The sequence below is a fragment of the Anser brachyrhynchus genome (genome assembly GCF_964034855.1).
Source record: "Anser brachyrhynchus genome assembly, chromosome: 4".
Classification (NCBI taxonomy): Eukaryota; Metazoa; Chordata; class Aves; order Anseriformes; family Anatidae; genus Anser; species Anser brachyrhynchus.
The window spans coordinates 55,316,078-55,337,133 of NC_137698.1; the positions used below are offsets into that span (position 1 = coordinate 55,316,078).

General features: G+C 37.5%; 1 protein-coding gene across 5 annotated transcripts in view; it reads right to left on the reverse strand.

Moving 5' to 3' along the window:
- KLHL5 (kelch like family member 5) overlaps positions 1 to 21,056 on the reverse strand; it is a 56,595-nt gene that overhangs the window by 32,407 nt on the left and 3,132 nt on the right. Inside the window, exon 1 of one of the 5 annotated variants that reach the window (XM_080590804.1) lies at positions 5,835 to 6,557. The exons of the other annotated variants lie outside the window; for them this stretch is intronic. Within the exon in view, the coding sequence (XP_080446930.1) occupies positions 5,835 to 6,211 (377 nt within the window). The 5' untranslated portion in view covers positions 6,212 to 6,557. Of the gene's footprint in view, positions 1 to 5,834; positions 6,558 to 21,056 lie in introns of those variants that run through there. 5 annotated transcript variants of the gene reach the window in all.

The window sequence follows — 21,056 nt, forward strand, 5'->3', positions numbered from 1 at the left end:
ACCTGACTCACTCTGTAACCACGCAAAACATGATGTTGTCAAACTGGGTGGCGTTTCACAGCGAAGGAGCTAGTACTTAGGGAAAGGGACTCTTTTGTTGCACCGTATTTTAAATCTGATTCTTCAACTTACCCCATTGAAAACGATCTCAAAGAAGAAAAAAAAAATCTACTAGGTATCAGGGATCTGACTTATATTACAGCCTCATAAAAGAGCTGTGCAGATATGACCGAAGAAACTGGTACAGAGAAGCAAAAAACGTTCTCAGCCAGCGCTTTCCTGGCCCACACCCTCAGCAGAGCTACTGCCAGTCCCCAGGGTGCACACGTGCACCCTCTGTGCAGGGCTCACTGACAGCCCTGATTTTGGTCAATAAGGAAAAGGAACCGCAGTGATGTCTGTTTTCCACGAGCCCAAGATAAAGCACTTAGGACACAGCAGAGCCAGGCTCAGTTTGTTCCCTTACCTGAAGAAGTTCAGCACCACACCTGTCCTCTCTTCTAGCAAATAACTTATAAAACATTTTCCATAGAGAAATGAAAAGGGAAGGGAAAGAAAGATTAAGTTTAATAGTCTATAAAGAGAACACGAAAGAGACACCTGAATAGTTGAGGTGCTTGCACAAAAGGGGAGATATGGGCTATTTATGCCTATTGCCCAATGACTGCCTATGAAAATTTCAAATCCTCCCACCCTTTCCCCAAACTCTCTTCCAAATCTGCTTCCCAGTTCAGTTCACCACAGCCTCAGCCAGGACAGCTGCAAGAAGAGCGGCAGGGCAAGCCCTGCTTTTCTCCCGCCCAGCAGCAGCACCGAAATGCCTCTCCAAATTCTTGCCTGACATCCTTCGCTCCTCGAGAGGAAAGCTGGATACCTAACGCTGACCTGTGGTCTCCATGCTCTGAGCAAACATCCAGCCGAGGGGACCTGCACCTCGGAGCATCACAGCAGTCCTGCTCCTTTTGGATTTGGCTCTCGACTCAGATTCATCTTTAAGTACAGCACAAACTTTCCCTCCCACAGGCTAGAGGCTCATCTGCACACCTCACACATTAGACTGATGCTGTCAGCATGTAAGATGGTTACATGTATTGAAGAACCCTTTCTACACAGTCCTTTAAGATTTAAAATATTTTTACCAAGTTAAGTGAAATTATCATTATTTCTTTATTTTTATTATTGATAACTTAATGTTAGTAGCGTGTTTTTTTTTTGTAGTCTTCAACTTTAATCTCACTTCAGTGTTTCTTTTCATTCCCTGTTTATGCCAAACAATCCTATCTAACACTAACCAACCAATAACTTTATTAAGTATTTAAATATAATAATTTATTAGGATGATCATATAAACTTAAGTTACTCTAAGGACAATCTCTTTCCCATGCTAGCTACTCACTTTACTATCCTGGTGACAAATGTAAAGAAAATAATATACTAAAGATGCTGGGTTTCTTGGACTTCTCTGTCTGACGAAGGATTTATATATGAGCATGCCTTTTTAAAATCAAAGCTATGTACAAACCATGCTATAAAACCATTCACTTTCAAAGGATTTTATTTCTTGAAGTAGGATGTTTGGAACAAGAAGCTCTGCCCAGTCAAACAGCTCATCGCAAAGCAACGAAGCAATTAACCGAGCCGGTAGCAAAACAGGCATAAACGAGTTTCAAAAGTAACAGCATAGACGATGGTGGCTGGAGAGCTGAATTCACACCTCTCCTTCTGCTGTTTTTTGAGGTTTCGTCGTTGTAGCTTACACGAAGCCACAGCACAGTTTGCAATGTAAAAAACAAAACACATACCAGCCTTCTTCTTTCCTCCCACTTTTACTAAATCTCTCTTCCACATAAGACTTGTGTATCTCAGTTTATGGGGGAGAAGCACAATCTGCTCCTATTAAGAGGATTTGCGTCTTTCTTTTAAAGTATTATTAATTTAAAGGAGGAGTTACGGTAGTTATTGTATACCAATCACATGTTAGTTAAAACTTAAGAATTCCTGTAAGTGTTAACCTTGGTTACAACAAAGTTTCCAAAACTTTTTTTTCAAGCATGTTACTTCGTGGTCTACATTCTAAATTATTTTTCTGACGGTATCTTTTAGGTTAGCTATCTCCACGTTCGTTTCTTAAATAAAAACCAAACAAGAAAGACTTCAATATGACCAGGAAAAAATAAATATACATTTCAAACTATTAATTTCGGAACACAGAGGGAGGAGTGAACTATGAATTTGAAATTAATTTTAAAATCTTTTTCTGAAAAATGTGTAAAATTTTCTGAAATCGTTGTCTGAAAATTATATGCAAATTTACTTTTCTCATCATCTAAGATGCTTCCAGTGAACACCTGTTTGTTTTTCAGAGAATAAGGCAACAGCCCTCAACATTTTAAATCTTAATACATGAAGAATATAACCTTTTACATTATGACATTTAAACAAACAGAAAATCAACAAGCCAATATGGATACCTCAAAGTGCAGACAGATTGACAAAAGTAAGCTTAATGACATTTCAAAGAAGACTAACAATAATAATTTTGTTTACACACCTCAAGATGGTTCAAATAATAAAAGAGGTGTAGAGATAAGTAATCTTTACTGTCGCATTAAGGTGGTTTCCTGCATTGGAGTTTTTACATAAAACTTGTCAAAATATATATTTTTTAATCAGTTCTGTTACTTACAGTGATTCCTCCAAGCTAGCTGACATTTTATTGCATGGGGAGACATGAAATAATAATCTGCCAGCTTCCATTATTTAATATGATGCTTTACAGAGTCAAATATTTCCTTCTTCAAAGTTAGAAGGACAAGAATCTCAGCTGATGACATTTCTGTGCTTATATCTACAGCAAACCACTTCCAATGCTTTAATATATGCCTGGGTGAAATGAACCAAACATAACTATACAATGCATACTAGGTATGCTCTAGGTCTTTTCAGCTTGTTATCCATGGTGCCTTCAAGGTCTGAGGACTGCTTTTAAGGCAGTCACTAAAAGCAGAGGAAAAGAAATCTATTGCTAATACAGCGATCTGTACCCCATGGGAGAATTTTGCAATGTCTACAAATCCAGAATGATGACCATCGCCTCAGGAATGCAGGAGAGTTAACAAACAGCAGCAAGAGAGGAAATCGGAGAGATGAAATGCAGCAAACTATCGCTCAAGATCATACTGGTCGCAGCACATAAGAGCGTGATATGAGCAGCTTTACGGCCAGCTAGCTCTGATCCCTGAATGTGAATGATCTGTTTGCATCTGAGATAATTATGATATCAGCCTTTGTCAGAAATTGGGAACCAAACCTGGAATTCACTTACCCTTATGCCACCAAGCTCTGTGCTAATGACAACCGAATTCTACATCCTCTCTCCTCAGAATGAATCCTATAGTGATCCAAAGCTTGCAGAACGCCACAGGCCTGACCAAAATGCTCTTCTACCTGTGCCATATGACCCAGCAAAGAAGAAAGGTACACACAGAGCAGCGAAGCTGCTCCTGTCACCGCAGGCTTTCAAGGCTCATAACCAGGCAAGAAGTTCAGAGAAGTGAAGAAGCAAGATAACTCTGTAGCGTCCACAAAGTTTTTTGTCTCTTTTTTGAAGGATTTTTTCATACACATAACTTGTTTCTAACGGAGGAAACACAGGGTTTTCACAAGGGAAAAAAGCCCTCTGAAAACTACATGCACAAGTGAGTTCTGTTTTCTTTACTCAAGTCAATAGGTAAGCAGCTGTATCTGATGATAATGAAAAAGAGGACCACCTTATCATGTTCTTAACAAAGGAAAACAACAGTTGTTGGGCAGACTTATGTGGGTTATACATTCTTAATGAAGGGAATGAACAAGATATGCTGTCAGTACAACCTCCCCTGGAGAACAAAAACACAGACAACAATACCAAGCGAGTCCTTATATTACCATTAGTTACATATTAAATTGTACCAACACCGAACTCAAAAATTACCTACAATACTTATTTTAAAGCACGTAAATAAAACCCTAGCAAGAATTACAAGACAAAGAAATTACAAAACAAGTCCAAACGCTGTATGTGACTCGATACATAATTAAAAGACACTTAACATTGACTTATTTCAAATACTAAATGCATTGAAGTCTGCTACTCCGTCTGCAAAAACAAACGGACCCAAACCCATAAATAAAATAGTAGTACTATAAAGACTTCTCCCACCCCCTCAATACGTATCTGCAGTTCAATTCTACAAAGTGACAAGTTACTTTTGTCATATGTAAATTCTCCTACAATTATAACCAAATCTGTACTAATTTTAAGCTACACGTTTATCTCTCTGAATTACATGTTTTTTTCTGCACTGATTGCTTTGCTACGGTGAGAATATCCTACTTGGGGTAACGCGGTACATAAAAATTTCACACCACAGATAAGTGTGATACGGTGATGTTACATCTATATCGTATATGTTATCTAGTGACACCGCTATTTAAAAATTTATACCTGAATACCACCTAAAATAAGAACTCTTCAGAGGCACGTTATTTATAGCTCTGTAGTTGTTGCAGCACGGTAAGGCTGCTGTTACGAAGAATCAGTAGGCATTACTTCCTTTCCCTGTAATTTTAGTACTTTTGCAGTAAGTGACAAAAACAAATACACTGTGTTGACTCCTAAGCATTTTTACCCTTCCTCCTTTCCTCTGGTCTATAAAGGTTGCATAAACCACAAATAGTTAGTGTTTATATTCTGGACTGCTTTGCCCTTGCACTAAATGAATTCTTCTCCTGGGGAATGGAAAACAGTAAAACTGCTTTAACTAGATTGATCTGTCCCTAACATGCTTTATTAAACACCGTACCCTTTAAATAGGCATGCTTTCCAAAATGCTTTATCATTGCAAAGTTATCTTACAATCAAGAAAGCAAATACCATAAAATTTACTCGAAATGGTAAGCTAACTACTCTGCAATATATGCAGTATAAAAGAGGAAAAATACTTCCAGTGAAGAATGGCTGACTTAAGCACTAAAAGGAGGTAAAAGAAAGAAACTAATACTTAACAAGAAAGATATTGCCTTGCCTAATTTTCCACCAACTGTTAAACACCTTTCACATTTAATAACAAATTGTAAGGTTTCATCTTTAGTAACAATAGGCAAGAGAAGAACACCAAAACATCTTTATAGACACAATAAAACCATTCTTTCTTTTAAACTAGGTACAGTTTAAGGCAGCTGAGCAGACAACTGCAATCATTGTAAAGCAACCTTCTGGTATTAGTTTACAGCACAACCTGGTTGACTTTCAATAGATTATTTCTTTCTTCAAGTTGTACATGCACAAACAAAAATGATATTTTTTGTCTTACAGCCTAAATATTCTTTACTGTTTCATCTCCCTCATCTGTAGAAATACATGGAAACATCAGATAAGAGTGACAAGTTGCTTTAATTTTCACGGTTTTCTCCGAACTGGGACAGATTCTCAGCATAGCTAGACAGTCAGTTATCACTTCAAAATAATTTAGAAAGCATCCTGTAACATCACCATGTAATGGACATCACCTTATTCATAGCAGCAAGTTTTAGGTATAACATTTAAACCAGCAGTGAGTGCACGCACGTCTTTGCACTTTACTTATCCACATTGACTAAATAAAATTACCTTTTTAAAAGGTCAGAGTAAACACACCAAAACCTGTTTATAAATCATTTTCTGTTTCGGATGCACAGCAACTGCTAGGTTTCTGAAGCATTTCAATCTAGGATAAAGGCTAGCCTACACATGCATGCCATCTGTAAACATGAAATGAAAACACATTGCTCACAATAGGAAAGTAATAATTAACCTGCACGAACTGCTGTCCGATTCATTTTCTTCTTCACTTGCTCTATCATCTGTTTCTTGTCTGTCAAGCCAACGTGCACCTCCACAGTCTTCTGCAGAGAATTCATATGCAGGGATTTCTGAGGTGGATGCCATTGGCCAAGGAGGTGAATTCTGGAAATCCTGTTGGCTAGACCTTCTGTAACCGACTGCTGTTAAAGGTAGGTTACCCGAATCTAAAAACTTTGTGCCACCAGTTGTTACATTTTGTCCTCTATTCCAGAAGTCTCCCTGGTGGCTTTCGATTGCGGAATTAGGGGCTGATGCCTGATGACCAAACCACCTCCATCTGATTTTTAAAATCTGCTTCACGTCAAACTCTTTACGAGAACCAGACATCCTTAGTGAGAGCCAGTGATCGTCTAGGCAACAGGGTAAGAAGCAGCACACATAAAAGAAGATTTGTGCACCCAACCAAGACAAGAGAAACACATGCTCTGCCCGTCTGTGGCAGGCAGAGATTCTACAGAAGGAGGGGGAAAGGACTGCATTCACACCGAAGCGGCTTCCTTAACCGTATGTCATTTCAGTACCAACAAAAGGCAACGGAGGATGAAAAATCTCGTGGTAAAAAGGGAAGGTGAAACAACCATCTCAATTGGGAAAAATGCTAATCGGTTTACCCTAAAAGCTCCGAGGCTGTTTCTGTTGCTCTCCTCTGACCATTAGCTTTCAAACACACCAAACAGTGTTCATTAAAGCCCTTTCAAGAGCTGAATACCACCCCCTCTTCCTAAACCACAAATGCACGTAATTCCTGTACTGCATCACACAATCTCTGCTTCTCACGCTGTTAACTCTTGCTACTACGGGGGGGGGGGGGGGGGGGGGGGGGGAACTGCACAAAGCAATCAAAATTCTTCCTGCACTGCTGAAGAATAAACGCACAGAAAAGACTAAAACCAGCCCAACATAACTGACTGTACTGAGGAGAAACTGAACTGGGTATTGAACGGGAAGAAGCTGAATGATTTTCTCCTGTTACGGGACAAGCACTAATTTAAAAAAAAAAAAAAAGGTAAAAGAAAACAATAAAAGAACAGCCTGGAAGGCTCAAGGGACTGATACTGGGTTATGGAGCCTTTCATCTTGCTGTGCTTCGATTCAAATCTAGGTCTGCAGTAACCCAAAATTTCTCACATTCTGTTTCTGAAGCGAGCGAATGGTTGCCATTCACTTGCACATCACTGAAAGAAGCAGCAACCAAAGCCAACTGGTCACTGTCCAAGACACCAGAAACACCCCCTGCAAAATAGCCAGCAGAAGACCTTTGCTTCTTTCTCATCGCATGGAGTCAGCTGTTTCAGATCAGGATAAAGACACTGTGACAGAGGAGGGAAAAAGACGTACGTGTACTTCTGGGACAGAATTCCCACTAGGCGGTCTGGGTATGTAATGTTTGAAACTATGCAAATATGTTTTCACTTGAATGAGGAAAAATCAAGTCAAAAGGACAAAATACACAACGACCAATTTATATTTCCTCTGAAAAACTAGCCTGTTTCCTCTATGACATATGGAGCTAGTTAGGTCTAAAATGCTGGGACTCGTTGCAATCACACGCTAACAACAATTTCAGAATGCCAAAGACACTGGATTTCATCAGTCCTTAATGGACAGAACTACATTTTCGATCTTCACAGTTCAGCTAGTCTGTTCAGATCTCCAGGATACAAATTCAACAAGTTTATAGGAACTGCTTCTTTTCCATCCTTTCCCCTTACCATCAGAAGTGGAAGTTACTACCTCTCAGATGAGCATTACCAGCTACAATATATGCTTCTCTGATCTTGTGATTAGGATTTGTGTAGGGTTCTTTAGAACAGCTTATACGCAGAGCCCATGTGAAAACGTAAATAGTGCCCAATTTTACCACCCAAAAAGCAAACACTCTGCTTCATGTCAGGAGAAAAACATGCTATTTTCTTGGGAACAGCAATGCTGAAAGGGCTAGTTTTAACCTCAAAAGCTCACCCACCATTACTCAGAACATAATTATTTATGAAACTGCTTCTCACAAAAGCTATCAAAGCTCATTTCTATAGAAACAGTGTTCCAGCTGTTCTCTACAAGAGATGCTGAATTTCAAAGTTTCTACCTTGCTAACATCTTGGTCTACCAGAAGGTACGTACCATGGCCTTTGCAGCATACCCAGAGAACAGTTAAGGGTAACCCAGGAGGTGAGATGATCAAGTAAATAAATATATGATGTTGTAGTCATCTTCGCTGGGGATTTCATTTAAGCACAGTCAAACGTGGAAATATTTTAGAAGGATAGTAATTTAACATAGAAGCATAAATCTGCACACATGTTGAACCGAAAAGATATGAAATGCAGTCCCTATCCATCTTGTACAGCTATGCAATTTTCAAAAGCTTAAGTGCAGTGTTCCAACACTTTGTGCAACTGCAAGTTGGGTGAAACTACAGTACCTTTCAAGAAGAATTAACAAAATGGCATCTTTATTTATCCTCGCCTTACGTTTTGTGTTGGTGTTTGGTGTTCCCCAAAGGTGGACAAACAGGATAAGCGACTGGTGTATTTGTTAATGTTCACCACAGTAGTAGGTTTTTAATTATCTGTTTAACAATAAAAAGTAAATTTTAAATACCTTTACTTCTGCTGGTATGGTAAATCCATTATACATAAGGACTGACCTGAATTTTCTTTCTTGCATAACAGACTCATTTGAAATTCAAACTGTCCCAGTAAAAGTCTACTACAACAATGGCAGATTTGCCAATTCTGGTGCTTTTTCAGCACTTTCTTATGACTCACTGGGAAACACAGCCTAATTATTGCTTTTTTCCAGCTGTGCAGCTATGGGCTCAAACAGAGAATAGAAAAAACAAGATGTGTGGTAGTTTTAAAAGATGAAAACCAACTTTTCTATTTTCTTTAATTTTTCTAGATTATACAAACTCCTGTTCCTCTATACACTCTCCCAACTTACAGTTTTAAAGTACATTTTTATATATATAAAAATATTTTGTTTCATATGAATTAGATACAAGCTTGTATACAAAGAAGGACAAAATGAGGCAAGTGGCACTTAATTCTTCAGTGTGAATTGGTAAGATTGCTCAGGAATAATTGAGGTCCTCTTCTTGTTCTCCAACAATTTTTCTTATTGTGACTATGATAGATTTTATAAGGTCCCCCTGCTGGCAGTTAACAGACTTCTGAGGAGATCTCAAATGAGTTGGTAGGACTGCTGCTTACTTGGACCACCTTACCTCTGACATCTTTTCTGGTTGTGGGTGCTCACAGATCCAAACACTCACACCCAGCCTATGTCTGCTCCCACCATAAATCTTTCTAATGCACTAAAACTTTTCTTAGAAAACTGCTAAAAAAAAAGGTTGTATGACAGCATCTTAATCCAGCACAGTATATACAGACTTTGCAAGGATTCTAAAATATTTTTTTTCATTTACTAAGGCAAAATATGTTAAAATATGTTAAACTCGCAATAGTGCCAATAAGTAACACCAAGAACATGGCATGGCAGCTTTATGAATTGCTCATTTCAATATTTTCAGAACAGTTTATCTACACAGAGATAGAGAAAGCAGAAAAAAAATCAGCAAAATTAGCTTTACTGACATTCTTTGATTTGCATATGATCTATTTATTTACACAAATGTTAAAGGAAAAATGCAATTCAGCAAATAGTTAATACAGTAAAAATGTTGCCTAAATTTTATTTCCAAATATTCAGACATACCTAAGTGCATCGCTGGGCTATGTATAAAAATAATTATTTAACTTATTAGATCTAAGTGCTTTTACTCATTACAACTTCTCCTTTTTCACTAGGAAGTCAGATAAATTCTCAAATAAGCAAATACATCTATTGAATACATTTTTGTGGCGTTTTTAAGATTTGAAGCTCAACATCACTTTTCATGGCAACATTTTTACTGTTACAGCTACATTTTGGCTTCAAAAACCTATTTCCATCCAACTTCAAGGCAACTCAGATACAATATTTGTCAAGGTATATATTCTGTCAAGTTAATTTAAAACTAACAATTTTTAAATTGGAGATCTAGGGAAATAAAGGCTCAGCTAGTCCTTATACTAAAGGCCTAGATATTAATGATCCTTTTAAGTGCCAATTAAGAACGAACATGTCAAAATAATTAAGTCCTTGTTTTGACTGCAGGAGAGCTGTTTCTCTCCTGAAAAAAAAATACTTTACTTCTCAACAAAAGCATTACATAGAAAAAGATAAATTTGAGACATAACTAGACTTGTTAAGAGGTAATGAAGTACTATATTATTGCCAATGTTTAAGATCCTAGATACTTATTCTGAAGCATAAGAATGGCTCATTGACCGTAAGATGTTCATCAATTAATCAAATGCATACTTACAGCAATAAAAGACGTTCAAAATTTAACACCTTTTAAAAAGGTATTTTAAAATTTAAAATATCTGGAGGCATTAAAATAACTGTCTGAAGAAAACTGCTATAGACAAACCCTGGTTTTGCAATTCCACTTTTAAGTATGATTAGGTTAAAAGAAGTGTTAAATGTTTCCTTTTTCTGTGTTCCAGTCCAAAAATTATAGAAATTGATGAACAAAGACTTCAGAAAGATAGTTACACTCATGCTCTGTGATCCTATAAAGCAGTAATTACTTCCTATACCAAAGTTTTTGTAACCCCAAACACTTCTGATTCATGTTTAGGTGAAAAGTCCCTAACAGCAGCAACAGTGTAATTCATACAGGAGAAAAAGAGAAAACTACTACAGCTACTGGCTGTACTGACTATATGTATTTAAAGTCATTGTTCTGACTTGCAGAAATGAGCTACTGCCAAATTCTGGGCACTGCATGGCAACTTTCTGCCACTTAGCACTACACATCCCCCTCGAGAGGTACAAGCCATATGTTTAGAAACACTGCCTTCACAGCACACAGCTTTACATTAGCATGAAAAGACCTGTACAGAGCAACAGCTTGTTTTGCAGTTTTATTGAAATAGAAAGGAAAAAAATGGACACAGATTTCCATACGTTATAGAAGACTACGCTTGTCAGATCCTAGATTTTTTTGGCTCAAGCATCATAGTAGTTCACGCAGAACAACAGTTGTGACCCAACACATTTACATTTCTTTAACCTTCGAACATTAAACATCGGTTTCTGTCTAAGTGATACCCAAGCACTATCAAGAACTGCACCATTTGCAAGTAAAAGTAATGCAGAGCTATTCCTGAGTAACACCACAGTAAGCACCCTGAAGCCTATTCACTCTCAAGTTTGCACTCCAAGTACATCAGGTGTTTTTTCAGTTAAAATTCAGGTATAACACAAGATGGACAACACTATGACATGTCAATCCCCAAACTCATAAAAGTTTTCTCAACCAAAAGATTCAAAGTCACACAAAGATTAAGAGAAGCAAAAGATTCCCAGTTGGTACTCTCCAGGAGCACTCATACAGCTGATTCTAATGAAAACAAGGTAAAATCAGTCTGGAAACACTAACACTCCAGCACAAATCATCTCCTCTAGAAACCTCACTGCTACGGACAAGTTCTGCAAAATGCTGTTCTCCAGCTATTTCATACAACCATAGAATATCCCAAGCTGGAAGGGACCCACAAGGATCATCGAGTCCTACTCCTGGCTCCACAGAGGATGACCTAAAAATCAAACCATATTTCCGATAGCACTGTCCAAACACTTCTTGAACTCTGGCAGGCTCAGTGCTGTGACCCTGGGGAGCCTGTCCCAGTGCCTGACCACCCTCTGGGTGCAGAACCTTTCCCTAACACCCAGCCTGACCCTCCCCTGTCCCAGCTCCATGCCGTTCCCTCGGGTCCTGTCGCTGTCCCCAGAGAGCAGAGCTCAGCGCCTGCCCCTCCGCTCCCCTCGTGAGGGAGCTGCAGGCCGCCATGAGGCCTCCCCTCGGCCTGCTCTGCTCTGGGCTGAACAAACCAAGGAACCTCAGCTGCTCCTCGTATGTCTTCCCCTCCAGACCCTTCACTACCTTGTCTTCTAAACTTCATGTGATTGGTGATTGCCCAGCCCTCTAATCTGTCAAGATTTTTCTGCAAAAGCTCTCTATCCTGAAGGGAGTCAGCAGCTCCTCCCAATTTAGTGTCATCCCCAAACTTAGTATGAATTTGAGTCCTGCATCCAGATCAATTATAAAAACATTGAAGAGAACGGGTCCTCGAACAGAGCCCTGCAGAACGCCACCAGTGACCAGCCGCCAGCCTGACGTAACCTCATTTATCCACAGCAGGATACTGTGGGAGACAGCATCAAAAGCTTTGCTGAAATCCCAAAAGATTGCAACTATTAGCCTCTGTTGGTCAACCGGGTGGGCAACCTTGTCATAAAGGAAATCAAGTTAGTTAAGCAGGATTTTCCCCTCATGAACTTGTTAACAAGTCCTGCCAAAAGGAAAGCCTTCCTTTAGTACCAGTTTATGAAGGTATTGCCTAATAAAGCTACAAAAGGCCATATACTACCATTAAAAGAACAAGGGAAACCCAAACAAAATCACATGGTGGTAGTTTCCTGTTATCAAGGTAATACAAACATGGGCAAGGTCACCTGTGACGATAAATCTGCAGACCAACTGAAGGTAGGCAAACGAATTTGCAGGCAAACTAGGGAAGGTATTTTTACATTTTTCCAAGACATCAGCAGCTTTATTTCACCACAAAATCTTGAGTTTCCCTCAGACACCCACAGGAAAAATCAGTAAAGAACACCACTACCAGTGTTGTCAATAAAGGAGTGGATGCTTGTTCAGCAAAATATTACAGGTGCTCCCAGTTTGGTGTTAGGCCCCATATAGTGAACTACCAGATTTTAACACAATAAGAAGAAAGTACGTGTGCGTGTCATCAGGTAATAGAAGATAACACTCCATGACAGTCTATATAAACTTCAAGTACTACATAGATGTCTGTGGGCAAAAAGTTTATTTAAACGTCAAGCTACACAATGCCACAGTTGCTGAAGCAAGGCATTTCAAGACAGAGATGTAAACATCCTAAACAAATGATTTAACACTGAAAGACACCTCAAGAGACTCACTGTATCTTTCTCATTGAGGACTTCTGCTTAATTAGTAGCTTCAGTTAACAAGCCCCTACTCCCCCACGAGACAACAGGCTGCAAAAGGGATATAAGGATATCATGGTTTATTATATTCTTATAAAATAAACAGTGTGACCTCATTTGGAATTTTTTTTTGTGTACAACTGTAACTCAAAAATAGGATGGCAGAATACGAGGTTCACAGAATTCCAGCAGTAATCACACAAGTAACATGAAAGCGACATAATCTACCAAATGAGCATCCTAATTCCATTTGTGTACTCCCATAGAAAAGTGCCTTTATGGAATAAGAGCCTTAAAAGTAACAGCTGGACAGAAATAAATCATTTTGGTAAGCTCAAGATTGGATAGATAGAAAACATTTTGATCTACTGCCACTTTGTGGTTATGATCCTTACAAGTACTGAAGATGACTGCCAAGCATAGTAACTAGGAGTACAGGAAGAGAGGAGTTCAAACCATGAATTCCACAAAACTCATGGAATGGAAGTGTTGTTCCAGAACAGGATGTTCTCATCTCTGCTGCTAAATGAAGAATTCATTCATCTCTTATACAAAATAAACAAACGTAATAAATGCCTTACTTTCTAAACAAATACTTTAGAAGTATTCTTTCCTAGAACGTTACCACAAGGATACCGTTTGTGCACACTTTCTTCTCCCCCTTCCAGTATGGTATGAAATTTTCTAGGCTAACTCTAAATATATGAGATTTAACTCAATACAGCAGCACAGTGCAAAGCAGCAGTTTTCCATTTCAGCTTGTCAATGATGATTGCTCTTTATACAATTCACTGAACACAGATGAAGAAATGACTACACAAGAAATGCCACAGAAAGAAATTATCTCAATTCCTTATGAAATATATGTATTACAGTGAAGATTTTTAAAAGAGCATTTAAATGTTATTCCAATTAAGGGCTAGTGAGGTGCATCAACACCAATCACTACTAAAAATCCTGTTTAGCTGCAGTAGACACACTAGCATCTGGCAGATGTATGTTACTAGAAAGGATTATTTTGGAGAATAGAAAACCCAACCCTTTAATCTTATTTTGCCATAATGAGTAACATTTACATCAGTAACTGTACATTTGAAATAAAGCACTGAAATGTGAAATCAATACCAGAGTGCAGTATTCTTAATCAAATAGTCCTAGATATTTAAACTGGATCATATATGTATTTGTTTATAAATACACAATAAAATGCCTTGTATTACTTGCTTTAATTACAAGCATCATATCTTGACAATAGGGTTTTCACATTACAATAAGCTTCACGAAGTCATAAAATCAACATGATTAAATTAGAGATGCTAATTAAAGGTTTCCATTGATTTTACCAGTGATTTGGCTCAAGGAAGTATTATTAGGAAAAAAATGCAGAACAAATCATGGTACATTTAATTATCCCCTTCACTCTAAAACAAAACTAGTCTTCCGCCTTGAGTCAAAGTTGCTTAAAATAATATGTATCTGAGGCACGTAAGGGAAAATATCCTTTAATTCTCTATTTGGATGCTATTTAATTTCAGATTAAATCATGTATCAAATCACCACATATTCCTAACCATAATCACTGATCCTACATAAAATTGCATGAAGATATATTTGAAGAACAGCAGTGGAATTTAACACCAATAGAAGTAATTCTTTTATTCTGACCTGAAAGAAACCCTACTTTTTGAATTTTGTGACCAGAAAGCAAATCTTAAACTATAAATAGATACAGTAAGTAAAGAGAAAATGTTAATTGCTGAATAGTGTTTATCAAATATACATTTACTTGAATCAACGGCAGTAAACAAATTGATCTGAGAATTGTAAAACTAGCCCAGACTGATTTCTTTTGCTCTCCCTTCTCTTTCTGCAGTTTTGTGCAGAAGTAATCCCCATTTTTATTTATTTTACAGTTTTACAGTTTTATTTACAGCTAGGTTCCCCACTTTTATTTATTTTACAGGCTATTCTAACGTTAACTCCTGTTCTCCTGGATGCTTCTTCTCACTTGGTCCCCTCACCCACAGGCACACAGATCCCTCCCAACCTGACACCCGACAGGCAGGACGAGCAAATCCTTTGCCATATTCAGACCCAGATGCAGACAGGCTTATCAGCTGGCAAGTCAGGTAGTATTACTTATTCAGACTTCCCTACTTATCCAATATTTTCAATACCTTTCAGAAATTTAAACATGTGAAAAGCTCGGTTCCGTCAGAGTTTGCCTGAAACTGGCAAATAGACACACAAGATATTAGGGAGGAATTGATAAAACAAAAGACATAAATCCAGCTTGCCTCGGGAACTTGCAGGCTCACAAGCTTCCTCCTTACCTTGGAATGGCTACATATCACCTAAGCCTAAGATTTAGAAACAGAGTGGAACAGAAATCACGGTGTCTGACATTGTTGAAACACAACAATGAGCTCCTACCTTTCCACAGCTGCATAAAACTAAAATGACCTTGAGAAAGAAAGCAACAATGGTAGAAGTCTAGGCCATCCATTAAACCTCCTAATCATTAAAGCACTTGCCGAGTCAACTGTTTAGCTATCCCAAGAGGCACACTGACCCATCATCATAGCTGCCTCACCCCTGCTTTTACAGAATTCCTAATATATTTCCTATTCTGCACAGAAAATGAGAACAAGGCAAGAGCAACATAAATTAACTGCGAGGAGGAACACAGGATACTAATCCAAACCGCGGAAGTACAAGAACCTTTGGCATTCCTAGGGACATTAATCCACTATCTAGGTGGCATGCTCAAAAAAGAGACAACTCTTGAACTCAGTTTGCTAAGCTGCCAGAGGGAAAAGGCATAATTGACAGAAAGCTTTCATTATTTGCTTACTGGGTATTTTTTTCTTTATCAACTCCATCTAAATCTTAAGGAAAATACAAAACTAACATATTGTACTACTGCATGTAGCTATCATTAGCTTTAGATAGTTTGCAATCACTTCATCTATCTTCCCCATTAGCTCAAAGTTCTAAAAATTCCTTATCTAGCTTACAGTATTTATATATAAAGTGTTCTCATTTATTGAGTTTATACATTTCCAGAAAATAATGTTTGAATATTTACAGAAATTATCACAATCTGTTTTAAGTGCACTTGTTCTTCAGTCTAAAAGCCAATTTATTATGCAAAGGTGCAACTTAAATTTGTATTTGTTAATGAAAAAAATCTATCAGGAAGTGAGAGCAGTGAAGTTGTTACTTATCACTTGATCTGCCTACATTTTTATGAATGCATAGATTAATTTTAGTTAATTACTTTTATTTGTTTGGAAAATACTTCCAAGCCGAAAATGGTAGTTCTTGGCGAAGAGCATGCCAAGCCTTATCAAGTTATGATAACATCATTAACTCCTCTACTTTCATAATGTTTTAATTATAGTCTGAATACATAAGCTCGTGATTATATTTACATCCAAAATAGCATTTCTCTCACTGCACATAGAAAAGCAAGCTTTAAAATTTGGTTTTATCTTTGGCAATGACTGAGCGATCATTTAATATTCAAAAGCAGTTGTTTTTAGACTGTCAGAATACATTTTCGAATATCTACCCGCCAAATGCATTTTGCTTACACTGTATGCAATGAATACTCACTGCAGAATATTTACCTGGAATGGCAAACATCAGGCTAATAGCTTATTTGCACAAATGACAATGTAAATTGTCTGCTCTGACAACAAATAAGAACTTGCATGCAAACAATCCAATTGCCAAAACCACTGAAAAAAGGTAGACTTTCACATGAGCTTCTCTCATTTCTCCTCACTGCATACATGCTACTTGTTAATATGGTAATTCAGCCATATTTCATTTCTACCTGTATTCTTTACAGCTCAGGTTAGTAAACCTCTCTGAACTCGATTTGTTTCTTACTGTACATTGTACCTAGCCCACAGACTATGATTATTTTATCTGTTCTATTGGTATACTTTAGCTCGATTTTGACAAGTTCTGTTGGCTCTGAAATCGAGGCTACAATGGTGTGCATTTTTTAAATAATGAATTATACTGTTTCCCCTCAAATCAACTCAAATCTGTACTAAACAGATTATGTTACCATCTTCATCATGCCTATAAAACTCATACCAAAATGTTATCAGCATTTTCTCTTGAACTTCTTAAGATAGGGGAGAAAGGAGGGGAGGCAGAAGATATGAGACAGAAGACACACCAGAAAAAATACACCAGAAAATAATCTAGAAGAGATGAGGCAGCTCCCTTTTAAAAATTTTATTCTGAATAACTATGATTGCGTGACAGCTTAGCACACTTTGAAATAAATTTTAGATAGCAGGATGATACAAAGAATGAAGGAGGTGTTCTGACCACAGATTTTTCTTTTCTCCCCTTCTCTTTCTTCATTGCTCTTTCCCTTTTATAAACAATGTATATACAGCAAGTGGGTTCAAGAATGCCAGGAGTAAACAGGAGTCCTTAGAAACTGAAACAGCTAACAGTTTGATGGGCTGCAAGATCTCCATATTCCAAGCCATTACAGAAAAGCAGTTCCTGTAGCTGAGAATACAGCTGCCAATAAGCAACATTGAGCATAAAAGGGTTACCAAACCATAAGCAGATTACAGTACAACGCCCTTTCATTTATTCTGAAAACACTGTGTGAAACATATGGAAGCAAGAATAGGAAATCCATTTTGCTCCATCTAAGTCCAGCTTTTAAAATATATCACCTATTGATTAAACTGATGAAAAGAGAAAAATGAAAAGAGGTAACTTCACGGAAACTAGCAGGAAGCAAATAGAGCAGAAATAGTTTAAAAATCAAAACATTTCACTCAACTGAAAACGTACAGCTGTAAATTTGAACTATTTTTTAATATTTCATGCTTAGCCTTTTTTTAGATTGTCGTGGTCCTTTTTCTATTATTTTTTACTAACTGCTATTAATACGATATTTCAGAAGAAGAAATATGTACCTCAGGTATTAAATAAACTGTGTCCTGTAGAGTCCCTATCTTAAAGGTTTAAGTTCTAATTGGAACTGAGGTTGGAAAGGATGGGTTTTTTTTGGTTTGTTTTTGTTTTTTAATATTATAATCACTTTCCAGAACACTATAATCACAAAACAAAAATGATGAAACAAATAGTCATGGTTCTGGCCTCATAATGCCCAATGTTTCACAAAATTAATTAAGTTTTCATTTAATGTTGTCCTTTCCAATGCTACTTGCGTAGTTTTGCTAAGGTGAGAACTGCTTTATTGATGCAGATAAAAAGCCTAACTGAACAAAGAGCCTTCAATTACAACCCAAAGGAAATATTCAAGTAAACATCATCAGAAACAGGACTGAAAACACAAAATCGTCCACAGCACTATGTTACTTAGGTTTTCATTCTTTTTAGATAAGACATTCTCTCCTTCCCCCCAGTAAAGCCAAGTATGTGTAAGAATGAGAAACTCCTTACACATTTTCAAAGTATTTCCCACAGGCTCAACAGGCTGTAATCACACAAAACACTTGGACAAATTGCAGCTTTTTGAAACTGTAAGGGGTGACACTTCTCCAAGTTAAAAACGTATGCACCCCTTAGATAGGAAAACACTTAGAATATAGCTAAAAGGATGTCCAGAAAAATCAATACACTCTGAAGAAAAAAAAGTAATCCACCACTGTACACATAATACAGGACCACAGAATGTTTCACAAAATAAAAGTAGAATGGTGATTTAAGTGACAATTTCTTGAATTGTAAACCATCGCAAATTTCAAGCGAGTTTGTTAATTTCTTATTAAAGTTTTCAATAAAGAGTCAATACAAAGTACACTGATTATTTTGACAGAGTATTAACTAAGGCAGTAGGACAAGTCTATTTGGATGTATTTTAGAAGAGATCTAGACATTCGTGTGTGTTAAATTTCTGTTTTACAAATGCTTCCTGTACAATTTTATAAACAGTTTTCCACTAATTCTGAAAGTCTTAAGGATGTTCTTGGAAGAATCCAAGTTGCTATCCAAAAATTCTTCAAAATAAATCCTGCTGTCAAGTAGGACATCAGAATTTCAACATCAATTGTACTTACAGCTGAAGAGGTAATTCATTGGCAAAGTATCAATCTCTGAACAGACTGAAATCAATTCCTTTATCAACTTTACAGAAATTAGTCCTCTGGAAAAATGCCAGCATAGACCATAAAACAATTATTCTTCAGCATCGCTGCTTGATAGTTATTCGACCTTGCAGTAAGACACAAAGGCGTATTTCTTCCTTTTTCTTTCCTTTTTTTTTTTTTTTTTTTGAGTACATTTTGGCATTTCCTTTGAATTCTTTTCAACTTCCACGATCACTAAAGAAAAAGGTGCAGGTCAAGTCTAAAAATTCTGAAAATCTGGATGAGGCTGGCTATTTTAGATAAGTGAAGCTACCATATTTTGAGCTATTGCAAAATAGTGAAAACAAAAAGCCTGTTCTCAAAGTAATTTTAGGGGAATCTTAGCAGTTTCAATCCTTTTTAAAGCTGTGAAAATTTTCTAAGTCATCTACAGTAGAAGATACCAACAAGAATATAAATTGACTGGGGGAAGGGAACAGAAGAAAAGGAAAAAAGAATGAAATGGGATAAAAAGCCTGACTGGAATTCAATCCTCTCAGTATTTTCTGTCTTTTGTTTGTGGTATTGCGCTGGTAACGAGTGGATCACTAACAAGGCTGAAGCAGTAAGAGCCCAGACCCAGATTAATATTCAGGCACAGGGAACGCTTAAGGAGTGGGTGCTGAGACACTCAGTAATACCAGGGTAGACCAGAAAGGTAGAACATTTCTGGTAAGACCAGAAATTAAATAAAGCCTACTGTTTCCCAGAAAATATGGCAGCCAGCCTGAAGGAAGACAGATTGACACTTATTCAAGACAGTTTGATTCTGATCTTCATAACCCCGTGCTTTTAACTTATCAGACCCGAATAAAGTCAGAGGAAGACTGAGCTTAAGCATGTGCCTCTCAACTTCCACTTGGGCACTGTGTCTGCAGCAACAGGTACCAAAAGCATCCTTCCACTCTACAATACTGAAACATTTGATATGGATGACAGCAATGGGGAGCGAGAAACAGGTTCTTGTTTTGGTATTATCTGAGCCTGCATCGACAAAAAACGCACAGGAGATTAATATAACACCAAATTCTCTCCTGCAGTTGGTATTGATGATTGCCACGGGTCGTGCAAGCAGTTTGACTGCCCATTACTTGCCACTATCTATATTACTTTGGCGATGCTAAATTTGGAATACACTACTTAAATGTTTAACAAGCATTTTCTTCTTCAGGACCTAAAGAAATAGGAATACTGAAGTGCTGTTTTGATCCGTGTTTCAAAGTACTAGAGGCTTAAAAGGACGAATTCCATTTAGCCTGAATACTCACTATACTAACTAAAACCATGGTGGCTTTTTGGATGCACTGATGGTTGAGAAGTCAGTATTTGAAATGTGAAATAAGACTAATTAATTTATATGTAAGAAAATAGCAATCTAGAGTAAAAATACTGAAGTTCTCCTAACTGCCTAATAAGAAACAATACACAAAAACGAGTGACCAAATTGCTCACTGTGTTCTTTGAAGGGACAGAGGATGGCAATGGACTCAGAACGTCCAAACCTCATGATATCTTAACTCAGAAGTGTGATGGCCAAACATGGGAAATGCTCAGAGAAAAATAAGACCTGTAATAACTACTACCAGAATTCTCAAGTATTTTGTCACCACCCTTAATAAAAGTTGCCTTGAGAGTTGTGTACTTCTTGACTAGAATCGTCTCAGCAAGCAGCCACAAAGGACACTGCATCTGGTGCTCAGCAATCACTCTGAGCTCAATTAACTTAAAGCAGACTTTCTGTTATTACAGCGTGTAGAACTGCAACATTCCTCTGGACTGCCTGCTTCTGGAAAGCTACGCAAAGTTTGCAGTTCCCCAAAATACACTATGCTGTGCCAAAGAGTTTGTCAAGAACCAGGTAAGTAGAAATATACACAACAGAACAAATTAAAGCATCTACTGCCAAAAGTGGTATGTATATTGTAAATTGCTAGTGGCTTGAGAAATGATGAAAT